This window comes from Lissotriton helveticus, chromosome 2_1 (genome assembly GCF_964261635.1).
Source record: "Lissotriton helveticus chromosome 2_1, aLisHel1.1, whole genome shotgun sequence".
In the NCBI taxonomy this organism is placed as follows: domain Eukaryota; kingdom Metazoa; phylum Chordata; class Amphibia; order Caudata; family Salamandridae; genus Lissotriton; species Lissotriton helveticus.
The window spans coordinates 1,994,032,909-1,994,054,619 of NC_136059.1; the positions used below are offsets into that span (position 1 = coordinate 1,994,032,909).

General features: G+C 43.7%; 1 protein-coding gene across 1 annotated transcript in view; it reads right to left on the reverse strand.

Annotated features, from left to right (window-relative positions):
• Positions 1-21,711, reverse strand: part of DCHS2 (dachsous cadherin-related 2) — a 499,472-nt gene that overhangs the window by 55,553 nt on the left and 422,208 nt on the right. Inside the window, exons 16-17 of the mRNA XM_078677916.1 lie at positions 17,812-17,942; positions 14,482-14,768 (exon numbers count right to left, since the gene is read on the reverse strand). Of these exons, the coding sequence (XP_078534042.1) occupies positions 14,482-14,768; positions 17,812-17,942 (418 nt within the window). The remainder of the gene's footprint in view (positions 1-14,481; positions 14,769-17,811; positions 17,943-21,711) is intronic.

Here is a 21,711-nt window from a genome sequence, read left to right on the forward strand (position 1 = left end):
CAGGCTCCCCTATGGATGCTTGCCCACCGGAACAGTACAAAGCGGTCATGGAAAGCTTATTATTGGATCATATAAGCAACATGATCACAACTTCATTCCGGGAAGGCAATGTCCTGAGAAATTGGAAATCTGCCCAGGTAATACCACTAAAAAAGAAACCGAACATTCCAATTACTCAGCTCCAAAATTTGCGGCCAATTTCTCTTCTCCCTTTCTGTGCTAAGATCATAGAAAAGGTGGCCAATCTCCAACTCATGGAGTTTCTGGAGAAAGAATCACTCCTCCACCCTTCCCAATCAGGGTTTAGACCAGGCCATTCTACGGAATCAGCCGTTCTGTATTCCACCGAGCAGATACGGAAACTGGTGGATGAGGGAGAGACAGCTGCGCTGGTCCTATTGGACCTCAGTGCAGCATTTGACACCGTGCTGCACTCTACACTGCTGTCTCGACTCTCAGACATGGGAGTAAAAGACTCTGCTCTCACCTGGTTTCAGTCATACCTAACTGACAGAACTTTCCAACTTCATTGCCCACCCTTTAAGTCATCACCTCGCACTGTTAGCCATGGGGTTCCATAGGGCTCTAGTTTGAGCCCCACCTTATTTAACATCTACATGGAACCCCTGGCACACATTGCGGAGGAATTTGGGGTGGGCATTGTCAGCTATGCCGACGACACCCAGCTGGTGTTCAAAATAACGCCAGACAGTAGAGACTTAGCCTCCAACTTCTCCAACTGCATGCTCAGCATAGCGACGTGGATGAATGCCAACTGCCTCCGTTTAAACGGAGATAAAACAGAGGTTCTGATAGTAGGGAAAGATACTTCTGTCTGGTCACATGCATGGTGGCCTAGCGAGTTGGGTGAACTACCTGTGCCTGTAGAGAAGGTGAAGAACCTCGGAGTCATGCTTGACGCCGATCTCTCAGGTAGAGCCCAGGTAAACAAAGTGACAAGCAAATGCTATAGCACCCTAAAAGTACTGCGTAAAGTTTTAGACCTTCTTCCGACAGAAGCGAGAAAGACCATAGTCCATGCCCTAATATCCCCCCATTTGGACTATGGTAATGCTCTCCTACTTGGCCTTAATCAAAAGAGTCTGCACCAGTTACAATGCATACAGAATTCTGCAGCACGACTGGTGCTCGGTCTCCCTCGGAGAGCATCTACGAAAAATGCGCTGGCCAAGCTTCATTGGCTCCCTGTAAAAGAGAGAATTATATTTAAAACTCTCTGCTACGCACACCGCATTGCCCAAAACAAAGGCCCTAGTTATCTGAGAGGCCTCATCACCATCCATAGGCCGATCAAAGATCTTAGATCAGCAGGCACGATGCTATTTAAAATCCCCCGCATCACTAAAGCTAAAATGGGAGGAAAATCCTTCCGCTATCTGGCCACCAAGCTCTGAAATGCCTTGCCAATCCAGCTGCGGATGGAGCCATCTGAAACAAGGTTCAGAGCTAGACTCAAAACGTATCTATTTCCTAAAAATTAATTCTGCTCGCCGGACTCTTGGTCCTCTTGATGGTTTGCATTTGCAGTCAGCGCGGGGACACACAGTTTTGTGCAGCCAGGCGCTTAATAAATGCTGATTATTATTATTATTATTATTATTATGTATAACATTGTATTAAATATAACACCTTAAATTTACTCTGCGAGTTTGACAGTGGATCTTGAGATTACGAAAACAGTTTGAGGAGGTCTTCGAGGGATCATGCCCACAGTGGCAGATGAAATGACTCAATTGACTGCATCCTGTGACAGTGCAGTGTGTGATATTACTGTGATGCCCAGTTTAGCAATGCCTGGTCTAGCTTTGTAACTTGCTCACACTAGGACAGATGACCACCTTATTTTTCTAAAAAGTGTTCAAACTTAATAAAGTGAGAAAAACATAAATGTGTTCCCAAGAGGAAAAAGACAGTATTCTGTATTTTGTGCACAGCTACTGTGTTGATGAACACTTACTGGACAGCTTTAGGCAAGCATGTAAGGGGGGTTGCTTTCAAGGTCAGAAGACACAATTGTCCAGTCCAAATGCAAAGCTCTACCTTCAGCTGAGTCACCAGATAAAAGAATCATGAAAAGGACCCAGGAAATTAGAAATGGCTTCGAGAAGGCATCTTCAAGGGTGAAGTGTATTCTCTAACGCAGTGATGCTCAAAGTATGACCACCGGGCCGCTTGCGGCCCTCCTGACCTTCACATGCGGCCCCCTGCTGAACAACCACACTAGGCTGCTGTTTACTTAAGACAGCTCTAACTTTCCGAAAAATGTTATACAAACAGGCAAGCATTTATTTCCAAGATAACTGAAATTTAAAAAAAGAAACAAATAAGGAATTCTGCATCACTTTAGGAACAAATTAATATTTTAAAACATTTTACAACAAACGTGTATAAAAAAGACAAAGGGCTTGATAACAAGCTTGGCGGCGCAGTAGCGGGCGGTATGCCCCCGCCCCGCCAAACTTCAACGCCAACTGCCTGCTAAATTATGAGTTTTCTCGTTGTCTGGCAGGCGATCCTTTGGCGTTCCCACTGCGTTCCCATGGTGGTACCTTTAAAAAAGGCACCACAATGGGAACACCAAAGCAAGTTCCAACACTGCATGGACTGTTACGTCCATGCCGTGAAGGAAATGGGTGTGCATATTGACAGGGGAGGGGAACACTATGTGCCCCCGAATGCATTCCCATAGCCTGTGGCACCAGAGGGCCCTGTAGAGCCCCCTTAGTTTCCTCACCGCCAGCTGTTTCATGGCATGAACGCCGCCAGGAGGCCGCTGGCAGTGAGGAAACCTGTAACATGCTTTGGTCTGCCAAGAATATTGAGGTCTCACGCCGCCATATCATTGCCAGGGATTGTGGATTCCTGGTGGTTGCAGCTGTCCCAAAATGGTACGACTGCTGTACTCAAAATACGGCAGTCGGACCACTGATGCAACGGTCCGCGACCGCCACCTCACCTCTGCCACGGGTTTGGGAGCCCAATGGACTGCCGAACTCGTAATCAGGGCCAAAGTCTCTTGAAAATTCGAAAAAGTGTATTTTATTAACACACAGACCTCCGCTGGTCGTTTTCTATCAAGAAAGTTAAATAGAGGCAGTTGCCAGAAAAATTAAAAAAAGAAAGTCCCTCAGCAAAAAGCAATTCTGGTATTCTACTGACCTCTGCAGGTCGTTTTCTATCAAGACAGTTAAATAGAGGAAGTTGAACAGAAAAAAAAGTCCCTAAGCGGAAGCAGACAAGTCCTAGGAATTGATCTCTAGAGCCCACAAAGTACATACACATTTAAGTATATACTAAAGTATATACTTATAAAGTATATATACTAAAGTATATAGTAAATTATATACAACAGGTCTCGAATGCTCAACCTAAAAAGGGAGGCAAAGTGAAATAAAACAATTGCCTAGTTGGGAATCCGGGATTGATCGTAGGGTTTTTAGTTTCACATTGTGCACTTCTATTTCATTCCAATTCAATAATGAAGGTACTTTTTTCTTACACTTGATTCATCCAACATAGTGATAGCAAATAGAGAAGGCGTACCCTAAGCTGCTGTAGAGGGAAAGTGATACAGATACTGCATAGCACAGTATTGTCAAAAATATAACTCTTCTGGGGACTAGATGATTAATTTAGAAAGCAGTATGGAATAAAACCATCAAAATAAACCCATAACTCACTGACCATACCATGTACATGCTTCGTATCCCCAACTCCCACCCAACCCCACACCCCTGCCCCGCAAACACAGAACACAGAATAAACAGCTGTGTAAGGAGCAAAACGTGTGGAGAGCTAAAATAAAGTTTAAACAGCTAAAAATACAGATAGATAGACTAAAAATAAGCACTGGCTATTGGTCAGCTTTTATATTTCAAGTAATAAAACATGCATGCACAAATGCTGGTGTTGTAATGGTGGTGGTTGTAACATTGTTATAGGTGGTCATAATTGCGGTGGTAATGGTAGTGGTGTTAATAATAACTATGCCTGTGATTATCACGGTTTTAATAAATACATAATGTATCTTCCCACGCAAGCTCTTACCATAACTAAACATCAAGACGCAATGTAATCAACACTAACATTTTGCAGTATAAAAAAGGCAAAGAGGTTGACCTTGTCATTACTTCTTCAATTTAGAAGCCCAGATAAGTAAAATACAAGCAGGTAAAAAAATAAAAAGAATCCATGCTGGACGACTCTTGTAAAATGACGGGGTCCAATGATGGACGCTACATGTGATTAGACAGAAAATAATTGTTTGAGGCATCTCTAAAGCTAAAACAGTTTAATTTCACAGCACATTAAAGATTCACTATTTTCTTCTGTAGGACAAAGGTCAAAACAAGAAAGGGCTGGGTAAAGTGAGGCCTGTGCGTCATAAACATAGAGACGTGCACACACTGACACACACACACACCTGTTCTCATTTATTACTGTACTGCGCATCATCTATTGCGGTCCAAAATGATGACGTACCCTTTCATTTCAAAAGATGAATACCGAGAATTCTATTAGGCCTCTACAAATGAATAGCACTCTTGTTAAATTTGATTTTTTTATCCATGGGGCATGAAATCATTTTTGATAGGCTGCCAAGCTTTGTCGGGGCAACCTCTGTTTTGGGCACTCGACTCTTTGTATTTCCAAGAATTTAGTATGCTTTTTATTTTGCTGCGTTTTCCTTGCATTGTGTGTTGTCACTGCAATTAACTTCTACTATATCACAAAAATACAACTTGTTATGACTTTTTAGCACGCAGCACTGTAATGTGAACACGATTCCGGGTCTACATAGTACCTAGCACCCCGTGGCGCGCAAATATATGGCTGCTGGTTTGTGAACTTCTCTCATCTAGGTCACTGGTTAACACAGGGCAAGGTCAACACGGATCCCAGCTCATTACCGCCGAGATGCTGAGGGCCTATGAGACGGAAGAATGGGCCTCAGTACGCTTCCCAGATGGCAGGTGCCTGCGTCACCACAGGCACAATTACAAGTGACATCACGGTTGGCATTCTCTCGGTATCTGGCACTGGAAGGTACGCTGCCGTCGTCTGTGGCCCTCCATCCAGACAAGGCCTGAGGAACACTGGCAGGGCAAACGACGGACGCTTTGCACGTACTGTTATGCACGTAATCTCGGCATTGATTGTTGTTTGATGCTTGATCGAGTTTCCGCCTGTCAGTAGACGCTGAAGGACACTGACATTCATTCAGACCCATGAGTCATTCCTAAAGAAGGTCCAAGGTGACCTAGCAGTCTTGAAATAAACTAATCCGGTTGTATATAAGGATGTGACAAGACAGCCAAGGGTTATAGGACTATGCAGAGGCACAAGGCTATAGGCCAAGTTCCTTTATAAGGCACTGGAATCAGTCATTTGCAATATACTTTAAATGTAAAGTGGGGTATTTTAATTCTTATGTATTCCTCCATTCAAAATGCCGTTTTGCTGATTCCCTCTATATTCTAATTTTCACACTCTGTCCTTCTCCAAACACTTTTTTCTCGGAGTTCCTCTCTTTTTTCAGAGCCTCCTTCACCTTTTTCACTTAAAATGTTATAATATTACCTCTTCTCCATTTCCATTCCTTCCTTTTCTAAACACTTTCGTTATAAACGTATATTAATCAGAATCTGCATTGACAATGTAAGCTCTTCACCTTGGAAAAAATATACGGATCACAGAGGTATATTATCAAGCAGCACATCCTTGGATGCGAGTGGCCGTTACCAGTCGCATGTGAAATAACAGTACATGTTGTAGCACCCAGGATAATGTGCTGCATGGCTAAATACTTATAAGGTCCCAGGCGAGACCTTTTGGCCATGTCAATGCTTGTTATATTTTAGTGTTATGCTCCTTTGACACAGTCAGTAGGTCTGCCTTACTTAAAATGACACATCGACCCTGCGCTCAAACCCACTCCTCCCACTGGCCACTGCCCAGGGCTCAGGAGTAGAGGGGGTGTTGTACAGCAGTGGGGGTTGGGCAGAGGGCCTGGCCTGCAGCCAACCCTATGCCACGCATGGCCAAAGTCTATGCAAGAGGGGTTGGCCACAGGGCCTGGCCACAGTGCACAGCCACCACCATGCCGTGCCCGACCAAAGGCTTTGTATGGTGTGGGATTGGCTGGATGCGAGATGCATGTAATGCATGCCCAGATAGACTTGGAGGAGAAGTATGAAGTGGCATAAAGTGTACGAAGAGGACAAACCTGATACCACAATCCATAAACAAGCAACATGATCTATTTGTCAAACTAACATATTTTTACCAACAATGGTCACCTATTTGTCAATCATCATCCTGATCACTAAACTCTATACCCACACTACTGCAAACAACTTAAACCCTACACCTTGAGTACTGGATGCCCCAACACCATGGAAAAGTACGAGGCACTATACCAAGAATACATTTTTTTAAACTCTGTCTTATTATTATAAGTAATCATCATTCATAAAGAGTGCAATGGCACATTATATGCATCATACCCATGTCTCAGAAACCTCTTCACCTCTCTAGACCCTCTAGATCATCAACTGAATGAATTCAGCCAGTATCCTATACTGGTAACAGTTCACTGGGCAGATAGTTCACATTCAATTCCTTCCCCTCAGGGCGGTTATGTGTGCCTACTCGGCCCTACCATCCCGGAGTCCTCCCATGCTCTCTACCCCTCTCCTTTTGTAGTGTCCCCTTTCACACTGTTGTTAACACTAGCACCCACTGTCTGATAACCAGCCCCCCATATTTTTCCAAATTTCTGCAGACAGGCCCTGCCTTTGTTTACCTCTCTTTCCAACAACATGCATTTATCCACACCTTCCACCCAAGCCTTTTTTCAGGGGGCAGCCCCACTTCCCCATCTCTGGGCTATGTCTCTTTTACCCCATATATCTAATATTCACCAGGATCTTCTCATAACTTGTCACCTCCATGTGGTCTCATATCCCAAGCAACGCAAGTTTGGGCTGCATCGCAGTATGCCCCCTAATCGCATCCTCTAACAATTTGGTGACAGCTTCCCAGAAGTGCAGTGCTACTGAGTGTGCATGAAAGAGACTTCCATCCCACAGTTACGGAGGCACTTCACATCCTCTACCTTCCCCATTTTATGTAGCAGGGTTCTCTTACAGTACGTTCTATGCAGGATCTTTAGTTGAATCAACTGATAGCATACCCTAATGGCCACTTACGTAGGGAAGCTGAGCGCAGTTTTCTAATCTTCCTCGTCTATTTCACCCAGCTCCTGCTCCCAATGGTCTTGCAGCCTCCCCAGCATGTTTTTCAGTAATGCCCCGTATTTTAACGAACTAGCCTTTGACCAGACATGTCCATCCAGTGACCTCAATTCCAGTGGGAATTCCTCTTGGGTCTCTTCATCCCTGGGAATGCGCCCATGGAGTGCCTGCTGCAACTCTCTATACTTGAACCATTGAGTCACTGACATCTGATGTTCCCTCTGCAAGTGCTCAAATGGTACAATCCCATTTGCATCCCACACATATGCTAGGGTGGAGAGGCCAATGTCATCCCACCTCTGGAAACTCTGTAATGCTCCAGGAAGCTCCAGTCCGGTACTTTCCCACAACAGGCTCTTTTAGGTTAACCTTTTATCCCATTTAATTTCTCTGTTCAGTATAAACCACAGAGCTATTACCGCCAATGTGGCAGGCTTCGCTATCATACCCAGCTTTCCCCCATATAGTGCATGCAAGTAGCTCTTGTTGCCCATACCCAATATGTCCACCTGGAAAGCTGGGGCACCCTAGGCCGTGCATTCCCAGTCATTGGCAATTCTGACCTGTGATGACTCAAAGCACTTCCTGACATTCAGCAGCACTACACCACCATCATATATGGAATGCTGCAGCACTGCCATGGCAATGCACGGGGGGCCCACAGGAATGTCCTCAGCCTGTTTGTGTCATGAACTTCCCTTCCACCTACCCCCTCCCTACCTTGTCATGCCGTGATCCTGGAACTGATCACTTCACACCATTTCATGGTTTGTTAGATCCCAAACAAAATCAACATATTCTAACTCTGCAGTGCGCCTCTTGCAGGGGTGCCGCTACCTGGCCCAATTCCTGCTACAGAGTGCATTTACGTGTCCTCCTTATCTCAGTCTCTCAGTACGGTACCTGTAGTCCCATATTGCACTCCTGTCTAGTACCCCAAAGTCCAGTTCCAGCACACTATGCGTGATCCTTGCGTGTGCAGACATAGTGCCTCAGTGCCGGTTTCTGATAACTTAAACAATGTCTCCGCAGTCATTGGGGTCACTACCAGTAGCTGCTACTGCTCATTTTCAGGCTCTGTTTTGCACTCTTGGGTTCACGTGCCAATGATCTCCACTTGTTGTTCTCAAGGACGTTGCTGCACTGTTTGATCTCCATCACTGTTTTGACTTGTTCCACATGCATTTGCGCCTTAGTTACGGGGGGCCTTGTTCCTTCCCCTGGGGGTCCTCTTCCAGCCAGAGTCAGATTTCCGGTGAGCTTTTGGCACCAGCCATAGCCTCTGTTGTTTGTAGCTAGTTCTATACCTTCTGTGCCAACATCATAAAGTGGGTGGTCTCTTTGTGTATGATCTGCAGTTTTGCAGTAAAGAAAAGCACATATTTCATATTCAGCTACCTCATAACTCTTATTAGTGGCACAAAAGAACCCCATTGTTTCTGCACCAGATTAGTGTAGTCCGGGTATGTATCCACATCGCTGCCGCCATTGCTCCATGGGCCATGTTTGTGTGACATTTAAAGGATTTTATCTCGGTCCCTAAAGTTCAGCCATACTATGATCTGCCTATTGGTTGCCTCCAACACCTGTGCCAGACCCGGGATTCTGTGGGTTCTCTCCTCTGAGAAGATATGCAAGGGGCACCCATGCAACACTGGCACAACCAACCTTCCCTCAACAAACAGTTCTACATTGAGTCCCTCCGCTTTATTTGGGAGCCTACTAATCGCACATATGTCACCTTGATCTTCCCTCTGCATCCTCCAGGTGGTCTGTGAGGACCTTAAGCTCCCTCGTCATGGTGGTGCATTGCCGTGTTAGGTGCTTTACAGTCGGTTTGACAGTGTGGAGTTGTGTTTCTTTCTCTTTCACCTACACCTCCAATTTTTTTTAATCATCTCTCAAGATCCCTTCCTTGTTCACCACCGCCATTATTTGGGTCTCTAACTTTACCTTGATGTCTTTAATTGACATCAGGATTGGCACTGTATTAGCCAACGGGGAGGTCCCTGTCTCATCCACTGCTATTGCACCTTCTTTGACCTCATCTGCCATTGCGCCTTCAGATTTCATCTTGGCAGCACGGGACTTCGCTATCGCCCTCTTTCTCCTCCGGTTGCTCGTCTCACAACAGCTCAGTGGACTAGACCTCCTGCCCCATGGTAGCAATTATCATCTCCTTCTCTTCACCAATCTGCTTTTCTTTAAGAGTGCGCAAGGCATAGGAGCCGTTTCTCTCCCATGGGACAGGGTGAGGACAAGGAGAGGCTCAGGAGGAAGCACTCCTGGCATGCAGTCTTATGCCGCCAATGCAGCCTTTGTCCTCTGCTGCTGCTGAAAGAATTGGACTCCTCTTCCCGGGGACGCCCGGGCCGAAATACACCCGCTGCAGCACCAGGCCCCAGAGGAACATCGCCCTATGCCCCAATCCAACCGTCTCATTCTCCCTGCTGTGTCTGGGCGACATTCCTCATCGCAGTCTCCGGGCTGCCCACTGCTCCACAGCACAGGGCAGTATTGGTAGCCTCTTCAACTCTCGCCACCGCTCTGTAGTGGTGGTCTTGTGGCTGGATCAAGGCTTTTGCCACCATTTTGGCCCCGCACCACCTCACACTCAGCTAATTTCAGGAGCAACAGCTGTCTGCATTTGGCGTATCAGCTCTGCCTCACACCACCGGCATTTCGACAAAGACCCTCATTGTTCCGGGGGTTCGGCAGGTTGTGGCTTTGGGGCCCATTACCAGCAGGCAATTTGCAACGCACATCCTACTTCATGGCTAGCCAAGCCACATCCCCGAAGAAACTCTTTTAACTATCACAGCTGCCAAGTTGACACCCTCCATGCACTTGACTTCCCGATCCCTTTGCTGATGCTACCTTTACTAATCAGTGACATGGATCACTGACCCATTCCACACCTATGCATCCTACATGAACAAGGAATACTGGTTCAGTGGCCTCAACTCCCACCCAGGGCAAGTGATCACAAAACATGACAGTCTTATTCAATGCAACTCACACCGTAATCTCAAAATATCAACAAAGAGGGACACTCGCAGGACTGCCCTTAAAAGGGTAGCACACCCCATAGAGGCCAGAAATGTAATACATTTGAATGTCTAGGTGCCATGGGATGCTGCCAGTAGCTCTGACACTGATCCCAGAAATGAACAGTGGGAAAGGACATTCCAGCATCCTGTGCAGAGAATCTGTCTACATATAATACACTAGTCACAACATATTCTAGAGGCATCAGGGATATAAAAAGTGGCTGTTGGGGAATAGGCTTTTTCTCTAGGCAGGCTTAGGCTAACTTCACTCACCCCAGAATTAGCACCTACACTGCTCCTGGCTCATACCAGCATCACTGGCACCCCCGCTCCTGTGGCCCCTTTCCTACCACTGCTCTTGAGTTGCATTAGAGATATATCGTCTTTGTTATGGTAGCCTGAGTGGAGTACGCTGGTCAACAGGTAGTAGAGCACTCTATATTTAGGACACAAAAGTATGCACCATGCACCTCATATTTCTGTGGGTGGGGCTGCAGATGGATACCTTTCACATTCAGGATATGGTGGCAAGGGTCTAAGTAGAAAGTGAACAGGCCAGGTGGTAGGGAAGTAGAATGCAAGAACTACAGGTAGGGATGGCAAAACAGGGAAGACAGTAATCGGTTGGACTACATACTTCCAACCAAATTTACAACTTGACGTCTCGGTGAACAGGACTGTAGGGACTTGTATGGGTTTGCTCCGTGCTCTTCGGAAGATATTGCCGCTTCTTCCTCGGGAAGCTAGAGCAGAAGTAGTGCGTAGTACCATTCTCAGTAGGTTGGACTACTGCAACGCACTACTACTGGGAGCTCCAAAGACCCTGATCCTTAAGTTACAAAGGATTCAAAATATGGCGGCTAAATTAGCTTTGTCCCTTCCACGCTCGGCTTCCTCCTCCGGAGCTTTGGCTGACCTGCATTGGTTACCGGTCCAGCAGAGGATCTCCTATAAGGCTCTATGCCTGATTTTTGGAGCTCTGCATGGTCAAGGACCAATACCACTGCAAAATCTCTTCTCGTGGTACCAGGCCGCCAGACCTTTGAGATCCGCATCAGCGTTCCTAGTGAGAATTCCGAGGATAAATAGAGTGAGAATGGGCGGCCGTGCCTTTAGCTTCACAGCCGCCTCAATGTGGAACACTCTACCTCTGACACTGAGGAGCAGACAAGATCTGGTCTCGTTTAAAAGGGATCTCAAAACATATCTCTTTCCAAGAGCAGTCTAAGCATACACCAGATGGCTGAACTGATCTCAGTGCCAGGATACCCTCTGGGTGACAGTCGCGCTTAACAAGCATTAAAATACATACATACATACATACATACATACATAAATACATACATACTTCCAGTGTTGGCATTGCATGAGCAGTCTAATAGGTCTGCAGACAGTTGCAGACAATGACTGCTTTGGCCACCTACTAAAGGGTGCATTTCAAATGTATGATGTTTCTAAAAGTCTTACATTACACTTGTTTTTAATGACTGAACATGAACCTTTCTTTTGATTTTCATAAAACTGAAAAATAATTTTTTCACTGGTTCAGCCAGCATAATCTTCAAATATCACAAGCCTAATTTTCATAATATGTTTTTCAAATTATTTGGGAATTTTTGTTTTAGGATTTCTGGTTATATAGTGTGTTGAAAGAGCATGAGTATCTATTTTGTGGGATTTACTACAGCCCTGATTTTGTCTATTTAGTGGGCATTCTTGGTTTAACTTCGATACCAGCAACCTTTCAGTGGTAACTTTCAACATGTCCTCCCAGCCTTTGAGTTGAATTTGTACCAAAGCTTTAGAAGTCCAAACGTCTTTATGTACCCTGTTTCACTGGAACACAAATTACGAAGTATTTAAAAATAGTATTTTTAAGTTTAAGGTCTTTACCTTTGCGATGGATATAGACACTTTTAGGTGAAAGAATGGTTTCAATACTTAGTGTGACACTAACACTATCATACAAGCCTTCTTCCTCCTGCCCATACATGATTCTTCATAACATATGCATTACAGTAGTAGTTGAAGCAAGAATTACATTTTAAGTTACTTGATAACTAAGTGTGCCATATAAACCAGCCCATTTCAAGTAGACAATTGAATTAATTTAATTCTAAATGGTCTATTAATTTTGTTCTCATCAAATACAGATATAGTGTAGCGAAAACTAGTGTATCTGAATACTTTTACTCCTCTAAAAGAGACAGTCTCAGACACACTAATGCTACAGCACAGTTCATACTGCAGGCCCAGATTTGTGTATGCAAAGTGGTAAAAACAGCAGCGTCAATTGACTGCATTGCTAAATGTTTTAGCAGTAAAAGGTGGCCTTTGCGCAATGTAAAAACTGCTTTGTGCCATAATGGGCCACTGATCTGATGATATATGAAAAAAAAGCATTAGAAATGCAATAGGTCTCGCATTTTTTTGAGTTAGAGCTATTGGCATGGCTCAACAGCTAATGGACAGAAATTGCCACTTTGCTCCATGAAACGGCCTGAAAACATAACACGATATTGATATCCTATAAAATAAAAAGGCAGATCAGGATGACCAGGTGGAACCGCGGACGTATTGGGATGGCCAACGCAAGCAGACAATGAGTGAAATCGCCTGAGCATGACCCAAGCACACAAAGGCGGGAGAATCAGACCCAATGCACCAATAAAAACCATGTATTTCTGAAATGGCTCAACAAGAAACAAATGACAATTCATGGGAATGCCAAAAGCTGTTAGAGCAGATAACAACAAGTCTTGCAGACTGTGCATGCACGCTGCCTAGGCTCGACCTAAAAAGGCATTTCTTGGTCAGGTCAGCACAAACACTGGAAGGTTCTGATGCGTGCCTAATCAACTGGCCTTGCCTCAAAATCGAAAGCCACCTAAAATCAAAAGCAAATAATAAGGAAAGTGGTTATTTGCCAAATACACAAACGGTGATGAGAGGAATGCTTGCAAAAAGAATAAACCACTTGTCATTGCTCTGGGTTGCATCCCAGCTCATCGGTTTCTCCAAGCATGCCACTCTAAATAAAAGCCTGTCAATCGGTACTGCCCCTGTCACTAATGTCCATCCCAAAATACCATATGAGATACCATTCAGGAGGGAACACAAGCACCTCCAGGCTGGTTTCTGCCTTGTTAAGCTTCATCAGAGACGTATAGTGCATTCCTTCCAGAAACAGTCATTCGCTGCAGAAACATAAGATATAACAAGTGTGCTGAACACAAAACACACAGCTTATATGGTTGATGCTTCTGCAGATGTTTATGTGTAGGATTTTGTACTGCTAGTATAGCTCTAGAACCAGTAGCGACCAGGATGAGAGGTGAGTGGCGGACGGGGCTGAGGAACTACAATGAAAAAAGGGAGAAAAAAACTTGCCTGCAACCCTCCGTACCACCGGTCTTCTGCTCCTCTTGTGGCTTAACTACAGGCACACACTCCTAGACTCCCCAGTGGCCAATCCTGAAAGTAGGAGAGCTGCTTCATGATTGGCCCGGGTGCTAATAATTTTCAGACTGGGAGCTTGTGCTTGCTGTCTCCAACGCGGTAACGCAGCTCGGGTTTGAAACAGCTTCAGTGAGCATGGCGGTTTGGCCAGACTGAGATGGAAGACCAAACCATCATGCGCACTGATAACAGTGCATACAACTCCCCGTCGGTGCCTGTCATCCCCCTGGCCCCACCCCCAAAACTCAGAGAAACATAATAAAATGGTAATAATCCTGGGCTTATTATCGTTTTCTTTTCATTTTCTTTTTATGCTGCTTGAAGGGGAGGCGATGCTCCTCGCCATAGTGGAGGAGCCGCCGCTGTCTAGAACAAAGCCTATGCTAGACAGCACAAATTGTGTTATTGGGTTAAGATGTATGTTATGCAATTCAGCCATGTTTTGTGTAAGAACTGCCAATAACATCATTGGAATAATTGTAAATTATGGCTCTCCTGTTTTCTATTGTTTGTGTAACCCAGTGCACCTATTTTTCACACTGTGCTGCACTGCATGAGAATTGGTAAATTGGGCCCAAGAGAGAAAACATCTTACAGCTGTATATCGTTCCATTTTATTGCTTTTTTACGAAAAACGAAATCTTCAGCATTGTTATTCAGGGAACTAAGGTTATCTACCTCTTTAAAATAATTACCTGATATGAATCCTGGGTAAACATGGGTGCGTTGTCATTCACATCTGAAACTCGGATGGTGACTTCCGTTTCCGTGTGATGAAGTGAGTCGGAAGCCTGCACCCGCAGGCGGTATTCAGCTGCTTCTTCATAATCCAGCGGTTTAGCGAGAGTGAGGACTCCTGTGTAGCGATCCAAAGCAAATTTAAACCCGGGGTTGCCATTGTCAGTTAAACTATAGGATATCGTTGGATTCAAATCGACGTCGTTAGCTGATAACTGAGTCAGGGTGTAGCCAAGAGGTGCATCTGAAGCGGGATATAAAACATTTATTTTAGAAGCACAAGACTAACACAATCTTAAATTGTTTATTTGTGCACGGTATGTTGAAATAAAATGGCAAATGTTAATGGCTGGTGGCCAAAAAAGGAAAATGTATTAATTAGCAGTAGATATTCTCTTCTGGAAAGGCCTTCATTACCAGTGGCCTGGAGCTCGAGATGTGATAATTATCGGACCTTGTAAAATCCGATTTCTTGAGGACTGGAAATGAAAAATGCGGTCATTATCGCCTATTACAAGTTGTGACTTTTAAAAAGCGGTGTAACATGCGAATTTTGGCACCAGCCGAAATTCACCTGAGTATAATTGCAGGTCTTCATATCACATTACAAATTATGCAGGTCTCCTGCAACCATGTTCCCACAAATGCAAACGCAGCTACCCTAGTACAATTGTTTCTAGCATGCAGAAATACTTATATGGACGTCATTTAGGGGTCGTCAGGTGTCGCTGCTGCGACCCCAGGCATGCCCCTTGCCTACCTTTGCAACCCCTAGGGTCGGCAGTGGCAAAATCAGTGCCAGGAACTGAAGCAGCTCATCCTTATGGACGTCGGTGAGGAGTTCACTCTCCTTGTTTATGGTCCAATTATTATTATACTAATAGTGAATAATATTACAAGATTCGCTATTCGCTAAAGTAGCCTCGTAAAACACATTGCAGGCCTGCCACTGCAGCCTTAAGAGCAATTCTAATCTTCCATTGCAACCTGGCAAAATAAACCTTTTGCCAGGCTTAAAAATTCATTTTTAATATTTATGGCATCCCTTCGGGACGCCCTAAAGACTCACAGGGCAAGGTTCATGATATTTAAAAAGTAGGATGTATGTGTTTATGTTTTACATGTCCTGACATGTCCAGACAGTGGAAAAAACCCTAAAGTAATTTTTCATTGTAGTGAGGCTATCTCTCCCATATATTAGTACTGGGTTACCTTATTTCACGTAGTAAGTGATAACGTAAGGATGGCAACAGATTGAGAAATGCAGCTTCCACCCATTTGAATTGTAATTTAAAACACTCTTTAATGGTAAGGTCAGATTTTAGGTTACTATTCTGGAAATGCCACTTTTAGGAAATTGCCATGTTTCTGCCTAACCCCTTCCCAACATACACAGATTGCCACTAGCTATTAGAATAGCACCTTCAGAACATCTCATCAGAACACTCCTGGGACTGTGTAAGATTCAGAAGAAGGACTTGAAGCCAGGATCCCCAGAAGTGACTCCAAGGGTCAGCTGGGTGACCTCCTGTTTGAGGTACAGGAACACAGCAAGTTCCCCCAGGCCTCCCAGGCCTCCCTGCTCCAGCCCAGCTGACCAGCACCAAGTGGACCTTCATGAGCCCTGCTGCTGGTCTTAGCTGGGGTGAGTCCAGATCCCCAAAGGCTGCCCCCCACAGGTCTTGGACTCTTTGCTGGCATCAGAGCATACTCCTCCCACCTCAAGCCTGCAAAATCTGCCCTCATGAGGAAAATACAGAAGCTAGGGCCTATTCGTGATTTAGAGTGGGGGATTTGCATCAGCAACAGTCACCACTTCTCCTGCCAGAACAAAGTTTCAATGGCAACCAGCTCTTTGTGCCAAAAGTGACTGACTGCATCTGCAGCCAATGTGAAGCTCCAGCCCTGGCTGCTCCTCGCAACAACGACTAATTTCCCGTGGCTTCCCCCAGTGCAAAGCTTCAGATGAGGCTCCTCGAGTGAACACAGACTCATAGAAGATAAACTCTTCATCGGGACAAACCTGGTCCCTGTATCTAACCTGCGCTCCATCACAGACAGCCTAAACTTGCAATTTTAATTCGGTCCAGCCAGTCCAGAGACCCACGGGTGTGCTTTGTGGTTTTGGCACTGTTTTCACCTAGAACTTTAAAAACTAATATCTGCTACTGATTTAATTTTTTTTCATTTGGTGTCATTTTATTTACTCGTTTTTTCGAAATTGGTTTGGGATTTTGCTTGTGGTATGTTTTCACTATATTCCTGTTTGAGTGCTGCACACATTCTTTACACAGTGCCTCTATTGTTATTCACATCCATTTATCCCTTTTCAACAATAGCTCTGAACTACAATTATAGAGCTTGTCATTGTTTGGCGTATTATATTACCATAACCGCACACAGAATATCACAAATGAATGCATATTAGAATAAATATTTTTGTTACTATATTATTTCCAAACTATATTTGTACTGTAACAGTTTTATCCTTAAGAAAGGCCAACAGGCCTAGTAAGGTGAAAAACATGTTGGAAAATAGTCTTTTGAGATTCTCAAATTTGTAATCTGAAGGAACAAGAATAAACTCTGTGCAGTAGCTGAGTAAGCACCTCTGTATTATTCTAGAGCAGAAATGTATGTTTTAAATATCTGATATATAGCGTGAATAAATTGGTGTTGGCAGCCACACTGATTTAATCTGAACATTACAATACTGTGGGGTATAGGGCCTTACCTGTTACAGAGTTAAGAGACACTGCTCAACTTCTACTTTACATTTTTATAACTAGGTAAAAAACATGGGCAATCTGACTATGGGACACTATGCAATGATTACAGCTATGTTGGTTTAACTCAGATTGATGAAAATATGTTGTATTATGTCAAGTCTACCTGCACCCCTTTGTGGGTGGATGTATTTGGAAGAATTACAATTAATTAGATTACACTAAACAAATGTATTATATCATGAAACCATAACATGAGTAAATTCAAAGTGTTCGCCCTCTCATGTGCAAAAATGACAAATATAGGAATAAAAAATGAATGGAAAATATATATCTTTAAAAAAAGATACAAATATGTATTAGGGTTAAATTCCCAAACCTTAACTTAAAATATATAATTGCTAATTCATTTTTAGAGTTGCTATAGTTCCAATTTGGAAGGTGATTATAGATCTTTGGTTTTTTAAATATTTATTTATATTTGCATAAGCCAGTACTCCTTCCAAGTGCAATATTGTTTAACTAAAAGGTAACTTTCATTTGAAAATTCTTGCACATTACCTTCAGGCACTATAACCGTTTCTAGAGGTGGAATGGTGGGTGCATTGTCGTTGATGTCCATAACTTCTATTGTTACCTCGCTTGTGGTAGAAAGGTTCGGGTTTCCCTTATCCATTGCCTGAAGCATCAACCTGCCAAAGAAAGAAATTACATGCATTTTTCATTGTATTTAGATTGCTGTATGCATAATTTGTGAAAACAAATAAGTGCTTGAGCGCAAAATTTCTCTTCTGGGTTCACTGCTAAAACCACCGATGGCTAGGGAGGCCGAATTCCATGGCTGCCCACACTTAACTTGCAATTCCTGTCTCTTTGGGGCCGATTCTGATCCTGGATTTTTATTTTGCATACAAATAGGATTTGTATTTTTTTCCATACAAATTGTAAAAGTCCCTTCCAACCCGTGTAGTACGATTCGTACGGGAAAAATACATACAGATCGGCCCGATCCTTACAAATCGGATCGGGAAAAGCTGTACGACACGGACTTGTAAAAAAGACCATACAATTTGTAAAAAGGCTGTCCAACCCGTCAAGTACGATTCGTACTGGGTTGTCAGCATACGATTTGTATGGAAAATGGCCTGTATACGGGGAATAACTCGTACCGGGCAACGAAGCGAACCCCTATACGCCTCGTACCCTGGTATCACTCGTTCTGGGGGTATGACTCATACCGGGGTACGGGTCTTATAGGGGTATGAGGCGTACAGGGGTCCCCCCACATGCGAGGTGTGTGTATGGTGCGTACCCAACATCGCGCATGTACGCATAGTACGTACGCGATTTTTGGGGTACGATGCGTACATACGTGATTTTGGGGTACTGGTCATGTACGCACCGTACGCCAAAATCGCGTATGTATGCACCGTACCCCAAAATCGCGTATGTACGCACTGTACCCCAAAATCGCGTATGTACGCACCGTACCCCAAAATCACGTACGTACGCACCGTACCCCAAAATCACGTACGTACGCACCGTACCACAAAATAGCGTACGTACGCACCGTACCACAAAATCACGTACGTACGCACCGTACCCCAAAATCACGTACGTACGCACCGTACCCCAAAATCGCGTATGTATGCACCGTACCCCAAAATCGCATTTTTGGGGTACGGTGGGTACGTACAGGATTTTGGGGTACGGTGCATACATGCGCGATTTTGGGGTACGGTGCGTACGTACGTGATTTTGGGGTATGGTGCGTATGCACGCGATTTTGGGGTACGGTGCGTACGTATGTGATTTTGGGGTACGGTGCGTACGTACGCGATTTTGGGGTATGGTGCGTACGTACGTGATTTTGGGGTACGGTGCGTACGTATGCGATTTTCGGGTACGGTGCGTACATACGCGATTTTGGGGTACGGTGCGTACATACGCGATATTGGGGTACGGTGCTTGTACGGTGCGTACACAACCAGTACCCCTTCATTGCGTCTGTACGTAGCGTGCCCCACTTTCCGTGCCATCCGTATGCACGCTACATACGCACCGTACCCCTGTATTCATGGGGTGTACGACGCGCACATGAGGGGGTCTGTCTCGTACTGTTTTCGGGACGTTCAAGGTTTTTCCGGCACTTTTTGGCTCTTGTAAAACAAGAGCTGTATGGAGTGCCGTTTGTACGAATCATACTTGCCGGGTTGTAAACTGCTGCCGGGAACACATGGCAACGTCGTGTACAGAGCAATTCGAATCGGAATCGCTTGTATATACGAGTTGTATGGTCTTTTTTACAATTTGTATGGAGTGCGTCTATTTGTACGGATCGTACTTCCTAGGTTGTAGGGGCCTCCTTACAGGTACGAGTTGTATGGGGAAAACGCTCCATACCACGATTTGTACAGCGTTTTTCCAGGATCGGAATCGGCCCCCTTATCTCACTCTTTCAACTCCTCTTCTTCCCAGCTTTCTCCCTTCATCACTGGTTTTCAACCTTTTTCTTACTTCTTTTGTCCCTTTTTTTCTGACTTTATCTCTCTTGTTGTGTGATTACAAATAAATCCGAGTCCCTAAAATGAGTACCAGATTCCAGCATAAATTAAGCACTGGTCATATTTAATTTGATGTCCTCAATTAAACCTGTGCTTTTTCAACACTTTGTTATTGTTTGCAATATGTTCATTTGCAATTAATTTCTATATCACACTTTCCAATTAACTCTTGCCGCTTTTTTTTAGCTGTCTTCTTCCATTACAGTACAAATCACTTCAGTATTTTCTGTATGTGCCATTTGTTAGATCTTGTATATTTTATTTACTGCACTGAAATCCAAAACATTTCTCAGATGTTATTATAAAATTAAAATATCTCTATACCTTGAAACTTAAGCATGTACTTATTGCACTGCCAGAATATGGAGTTTTTTCACATTAACCTACAACAATGTCAAATCCAGAATATCTACTACCACTGCATAGTTAAGGTAGGTGTACATTTAGGTTATTATAGATTTAGTATTCTTTACTCATATCTAAATACATTCTGCCTTAGAGCCCTAGAGAAGATCGCTCTTTTTAACCTATAAATCTCCACCCTAGTCAAAGCCAAGAGCACCTGGGGAGCTAAGGGTGTGGGCACTGTGCAGATTCCGCCTTTTAGCTCTCAGTTCCAGTATCAATATATGTTGCTGTTATAGCCGAAATGTGAAAGTATTTTGGAGGCGGGTGCAGCCACCAGCTTCCTTGGGATCTCTTTGTCAGGCCCTGGAATATCTCTCAAAGTTCTCTTTAACATTTCACTTCCTCATTCCTCTCACTGTCACCCTCGGATTTCTCATCAAATCTCAGCCCCCGCTCCCAGGATTTATTATCAGCATAGCACATTGGAAAACAGTCTTGTAAGGCGCATACTACAAGAAAACAATGTAACACTATATAACTATTTAATTAACCAGATTACTCTTTTTCTCTCTCCTTTGTGTAAACGTACTTTCTTTGGCAATTTACAGTTATCAGCAGACAAGGAAGTATTCAAATAAGTCTGTCTTTAATTAACCCAATTTAGGAGAGCTTAGACATTTTTTAGATTTATCACAAATCTGCAAAACAGACATACAAGATGGATTTGAATCGTTTTGGCTTTGTAATATTTTCTTTTATTTCAACAGTACACCATTTATTTTTTCTGTACATCTGCAAAACAAGAACTCTTAATTCATGTAAATATTTACATGGGAAGTTGTCATCTAATATTAATTTTATCAATGAAAACACAACTGATCACCATATAAAGAATGGCTACATTGATCTATATGTTAAGGAACTGTTTGACGACTCACAATGTTGCTGCTGTATATTTATTAGAGAGAAAGTGTGTATATACACAATGATTGTTTTAGAAACATGTTGCACCATGCTGTGATGTTACAGCAGCTGACAACCGATTTGGTTGTCAAACACATTACAAAATGCCTCCCAGGACTCCACAGCCCCAAAGGTAATGGGGGGACAGGTGCTGCCTTCGATGTTGTTTGCACACCTTTCACCTTTACCTGACATCTACAGGGCAGAGGGAATTAAAGGAAAAGCGATTCAGGAGATCACACATAGTTTCATCTTCACAAATAATTGCAGTGGAAATTCCATTGCTAGGTTACTTCCTTTAAGGCCAAACTTCCATTTTTGCTTCCAAGTATAACTTTTCTTCCATCAAATGATCAAGACCCAGGTAATTGGTTTCTCAGTATCAGTCATTCAAACAAAACTTTATTTGGTTTGTTACAACCATAAAAGTATACAATTTACATCTTATCATTCCGTTAAAAAGCATAAACACAGCAATATCATAAAAAATAAAGCACATATTCACACACATAAAATAACACCTTCCCTTTAAAATAGGAGTCTAATTTCATCCTAAAATTATTAAAATCAAGAAATTCATACATGT